This window comes from Schistocerca nitens, chromosome 3, assembly GCF_023898315.1.
Source record: "Schistocerca nitens isolate TAMUIC-IGC-003100 chromosome 3, iqSchNite1.1, whole genome shotgun sequence".
NCBI classification, from domain to species: domain Eukaryota; kingdom Metazoa; phylum Arthropoda; class Insecta; order Orthoptera; family Acrididae; genus Schistocerca; species Schistocerca nitens.
In genome coordinates, this window is record NC_064616.1 from 677425472 (window position 1) to 677431471 (window position 6000).

The following is a 6000-nucleotide window of genomic DNA, read 5'->3' on the forward strand; positions in this document are numbered from 1 at the left end:
ATCCAAGAGAATAGGTTCCCACAGGACTCTGTACTGAGTGTGCCTCTCTTTCTAGTAGCCATCAAGGATCCAGAAGCAGCTGTGGGGTCCTCAGTGTCACCCTCCTTGTATGCTGATGATTTTTTGCCTCTGCTATTTCTCCTCTAATGGGGATGTTGCTGGAAGTCAATTGCAAGGCACCATACAAAATGTGCAGGAATGGGCCCTCACCCATGGCTTTCAGTTTCCAGCTGCAAAGACTTGCGTCGTCCACTACTGTTGACATTGTATCACTCATCCACAACCAGAACTTTACCTTAACAACCAGCTACTCAATGTGGTGGAGACTTATCATCTATTATGACTGGTCTTCAATTCTCGGTTGACATCTACCAGCTTAAGCGAAAGTGCTGCCTGCACCTTAATACACTTTGCTGCCTGAGTAACACCAGCTGAGGTGCAGATCGCACTACCCTTCTGCAGCTCTACAAAATCCTGTCTTGATTATGGGAGTCTCCCATGTGATTTGGCATTATCCTCAGCATTTCAGATTCTGGAACTAATGCACCACTGCGAGGTTTCACTTGCAACAGGAGCCTTTCGAACTAGCCCTGTGAACAGCTTACTCGTAGAGGCTCGGATCCCTCCATTGAGGATCAGGTGCCAACAACAGCTTGTCAATCATGCTACCCACATTTGCAGCTCCTATCTTTTCTTTTCAAACACAGAAATCCATCTCCCATAATGGTGGCCCAGATCAGGGATAACAATCACAGTCCATGTCTGGTACAGCCTCTTCGAACTCCAGTTGTTTCCTCTTCCACCTCTCGTTTGGGCCCACTCACGTGCACCTCCATGGTGTATCCCTTGGCAATAACTTCGTCGTCACCTGTCACAGGGTCTGAAAGACTCGGTTCTTGCTGAGGCCCTCCATCACTAATTTTTCTCCGTCCTTGTCGCATCCTGGGGTTCTGAAGTAGTCTGTCCTGATGGCTCGATGGTTGCTGGTCATGTAGGCTTTGTTTATATTCACATGGGACATACTGAACTGTGCTCCTTGCCAGATGGCTGTAGTGTTCTCACTGTGGAGTTGGTAGCCATCTCTCGTACTCTTTAACATATTTGTTCCCACACTGGTGAGTCCTTTCTCATCTACAGCAATTCCTTGAGCAGTTTGCAAGCTCTCTACCGTTGTTACCCTAGCCGTCTTTTGGTCATTGCTATCTAAGATTCTCTGTATGGATGCTCAGTGACCTTCATCTGGACCCCGGGCCACATTGGGATCCTGAGAAATGAACTTACTGATAGCGTGGCCAAACTGACTACCAGTGAACTGACTCTGGAGATTGATATTCCCAAAACAGACCTCCGATTGGTATTACACCATCAAGTTTTAGGAATCTGAAATATGGATGGCTCACTCTGGTTTCACTGAAATAACTATAGGTGATAAAGGAGACTAAAAATCTGTGAGATTCTCCATGCAGGTCTCTCGCAAAGACTCTACCATCCTTTGCTGGCTCCGCATCAGCCATACCTGGCTGACTCGTGGTCGTCTCCTCCATCAGGAGGACCCACCCCTCTGTCATTATGGTTCCCATTTGACAGAGGTCCACATTTTGCTTTACTGTCCCAGCCTAGCTGCCCTGCGGTGGCCTCTAAATCTTCCTGACTCACTACCCCTGGTGTTAGGAAACAGTGCCTCAGCAGCTCACTTTGTTTTACATGTTACTCGTGAAAAGGGCTTTTACCACTCTTTAACGGAGGGCCACTTAACCTTATGGTCCCATTGAGGGGCTGGTAGAATACTGTTGCCTCCTTTGCTCAGAACGGGCTGTAGCTGTCTGGGCTTGGTGGTCCAGCCCCGTTCTCACCCTACCTGCTCTTTTACTCTTCTTCTCCCTTCTCAGATGGTCTGTTAGACTTGCCCATCTTTTGTCTCTGTGTGCTTCTCTTACCCTGTCTGCATTGCTAGTCTTTCCTAGGCAATTTCTGAGTGGAGTACGTCTGGTAAATGGCAGGTGCTGGGGGATGTATGTGTCCTTATTGCACACTGCTTTTGGGGGCTTGTGACTGTTCACCAGGTGGGACACATTGGCTGCCTTTCTTCCTCCGTCTCCCCCCTTTCTTCCTCCGTCTCCCCCCTTTCTTCCTCCGTCTCCCCCCTTTCTTCCTCCGTCTCCCCCCTTTCTTCCTCCGTCTCCCCCCTTTCTTCCTCCGTCTCCCCCCTTTCTTCCTCCGTCTCCCCCCTTTCTTCCTCCGTCTCCCCCTCCTCCCCCTCCTCCCGGTCTCCCCCCTGCCCCCACCCCTTCTCCATTTTGTTCCTTATCTCACATTCGTAGACCTTGGTGGTGGTGGTGGTGGTGGTGGTGGTGGTGGTGGTAGGGAGGCTGATGGCTGCAAGAGGAATGGCAGCAGTCACCACTGAGGAGAACTGCAGGATATTTGTCAGAAAACTGCAGTATGAAACCGTCGTGCTTGAGGTTCAACAGTGCTTGTCCAACAGTTATTTACTATACTCCTAGAGGTGGCAACCATACTTAGTGTGGGGAAAATAAGGTGCCACTAACAACACTTGGTATATTTCTCCACTTCCCCAATCTCTCCAGGCTGACGTTACATTCCAACAGAATACATGAAGATGTAAAACAGCTAACCCTTCTCCCTAAGAGTAGAGAATGAAACAGGCAAAATAAAACTGAAAGAACTTTTCTGTGAAACTATTCACTCTAATAAGTATGAAATGTCAGTAAATATTGCATCATTCAGTCCCTTACCATAGGCACAAATTACCAGGGCATATAATATTGAATTTTGAACATCTGCCATTTTAAAGTGCCAACATATAACTATTACATGCCTAATATTCTTTTAAAATGACATCATAAATTTCATGAATTAATTTATATGCACTTGCTTCTTAACAGTAGTTTCTTACCATGTAATCTATTTCTTATAATTTTCAGGTGTCTGGGGAGCCCGTAGCCTGGAGTACTAAAGAAGGACAACAGTTTTTAGATTCTCTTATACTAAGTGATGCAGCCCAAAAGTTTGCAATAGGATGTGAAGTGGCTTATGTACGCACACCATATGTGTATCTGAACACGTTGTATCCCTTTGCTGCTCTTTCCTTAGTATACACAATAGCACAAAATTTGAACAGGAAACTGCACATGGAAAAGCAGCCTCAAGCAATAAGAGGAGTGGTGTATTCTGTTTTAGCTATTTTTGGTGTTGGGCTGTGGGCTGTCCTGAAAGATGTCACAAGTACCCACTATGAAAAAAAATGTGATGAAGAGGTGAGCTCATTGAGTGAAACTTATGCAAAAGGAGGACTAGAATTTTATTCAAAAATTCTCCAGCGAAACATTGCATTGAGGAGTCTCCTGGGCAAAAAGGGGAAAAAGCTGTACAGTGTATCTGGTAACAGACAATATTTCATTCGACAGAAAAGTTTGCCATTGATTAACAGGAAGCTGTTCTTGGAAAATCAGTTGGCAGCACTACAGAAAAGAACTGAAGCAGCTGAAGTGTAGAGTGTAATACTTGTGAATTAACAATTTAAATTTGTTGTGTAAATTGAAATTTTATTCTTTGAAGTTGTCTGAAATTGTCAGTGCCATTTTAACTAACTGATTCATTTGTAACCAGTCAATAAATTTTATTTAATAAAAATTTGATTGTTGAATTAAAAGGAAATTTTGTGCCTCCCATATTTCTTGAAAAACTACTTCTGTTAAAAATAGTTTTAATAGTGTGCCTGTTCCTACAACTCCCAGGTGCATACATTTTTCTCAGTACACAGAGAGATGGAATGCAGCCGGCCGAAGTGGCCGAGCGGTTCTAGGCGCTACAGTGTGGAACCGCGCGACCCCTACGGTCGCAGGTTCGAATCCTGCCTCGGGCATGGATGTGTGTGATGTCCTTAGGTTAGTTAGGTTTAAGTAGTTCTAAGTTCTAGGGGACTGATGACCTAAGAAGTTAAGTCCCATAGTGCTCAGAGCCATTTTTTGATGGAATGCAAACATTGACATGCATTGAGGAGAACGTTCCATCTCATAGTCATCATTGCAGGGGGCAAATTCCTGTTCAGCCATCAGGATCTTTGTTTCCTGTGAGTTTACTAAATCCTAAGGCGAATATGAAGATGGCTCCTTTAAATGGACCTAGACTGTTTTATCACCCTTTTCTTGTCCAGTCAGGGTTTTTGCTCTATTTAATGACATCAGTGACAAAATGTCAAACTCCTATGTCTCTTTCTGCTCTGCTGTCCTGATTTATGTTATCCATATCTCTCGTAAATACTATGAAAATTGCTTCAGCATGATGACAATCATTTTTTTTCCCCAGGGTAATGTCAAAACTGTGATAATACGCACTTTATACTTGTCATAAATGCATACTAAATAAGAAGTTTTGAAAGTGGAAAGGTGAAGGACATTCTGCAGCCCAGTTCATAATCATTAATAGTTACTTGTTAACAAACAGTTTCAATGTCTTAATAGTCTTTTTCTGCAATGGCAGTTTGTTTTTCTATGAACTGCAAAATACTAACATGAATTCTTTACAGAAGAATGGAAAAATGGTAGAAGCTGACCTCGGGGAAGATCAGTTTGTATCCCAGAGAAATGTAGGAATACCCAAGGCAATACTGACACTACAACTTTTCTTAGAATATAAGTGTAGGAAATGCAAAGCAGGGTTTATAGCATTTGTAGACATAGACAAAGCTTTTACCAATGTTCACTTGAATAAACTCATTATAATCCTGAAGGCAGCATGGATAAAATACAGGGAACAAAACTCTGTTTACAACCTGTATGGAAACCATAAGGCATCTACATCCATACTCCGCAATCCACCATACGGTGCGTGGCGGAGGGTACCTCGTAACACAACTAGCATCTTCTCTGCCTGTTCCACTCCCAAACAGAACGAGGGAAAAATGACTGCCTATATGCCTCTGTATGAGCCCTAATCTCTCTTATCTTATCTTTGTGGTCTTTCCGCGAAATGTAAGCTGGCGGCAGTAAAACTGTACTGCAGTCATCCTCAAATGCTGAGGCACTTATAAGAATCTAATGGTATGAAAGAGAAGTAGTGTTTGAGGAGGGAGTGAGACATGGTTGTAAACTATCCCTGATGTTACTCAGTCTGCACTTTGAGAAAGCAGTAAAGGAAACAAAGAAAAATTTGGAGAATGAATTAAAATTCAGGTGGAAAAAATAAAAACACCGAGGTTTGTCTATGACATTGTAATTCTGTCAGAGCCAGCGAAGGACTGGATACTGTCTTTAAAGGAGGATATAGATGAACATCTACTAAAGCAAAACAAGATTAATGGAATGTAATCAAATGAAATCAAGTGATACCGAGTGAATTATATGAGAAAACAAGACACTAAAAATAGTAGAGGAGTTTTGCTATTTGGGGAGTAAAATAACTTACGATGGCCAAAGTAGTAAGGATATACAATGCAGACTGCCAATGACAAGAATAGTGTTTCTGAAGAAGACAAATTTGTTAATATCAAATAAAGATTTAAGCATTAGGCAGTCTTTTCTGAAAGTATTCCTATGGAGTGTAGCCTTGTATGAAAAGCCTTTCCTGAAAGTATTCCTATGAAGTGAAGTGTAGCCTTGTATGAAAGTGAAACATACATAATAGACAGTTCAAACAAGAAGAGAATAGTAGCCTTTGAATTGTGTCAGAACTTGACTAAAAGAAGGGATCAGTTGATAGTACACATTCAGGGACATCAAGGCGTCACCAATTTAGTATTACAGGCACGTTTCGGGGGGGGGGGGGGGGGGGGGGGGGGGCGTAAGTGGTGGAGAATTGTAGAGGGAGACCAAGAGATGAATGCAGTAAGCAGGTTCAGAAGAATGTAGGTTGCAGTAGTTATTCAGAGATGAAGAGGCTTGCACAGAATACAGTAGAATATCAGCATCAAAACAATCTTTGGACAAAGAGAACAACAACAATATGAATATCTCCTGTTGAAATGTCCTAAAGTATAAA

At 42.9% G+C, this 6000-nt stretch overlaps 1 protein-coding gene across 2 annotated transcripts in view; it reads left to right on the plus strand.

The window, feature by feature from the left end:
- The window catches only part of LOC126249711 (transmembrane protein 177), a 50889-nt gene extending 47233 nt beyond the window's left edge, over window positions 1-3656 (plus strand). For both annotated transcript variants that reach the window (XM_049951390.1, XM_049951391.1), the window contains exon 3: window positions 2946-3656. In XM_049951390.1, coding sequence (XP_049807347.1) covers window positions 2946-3515 — 570 coding nt within the window. In that variant the 3' untranslated portion in view covers window positions 3516-3656. The remainder of the gene's footprint in view (window positions 1-2945) is intronic.
- The last annotated feature ends 2344 nt before the right edge of the window (window positions 3657-6000 follow it).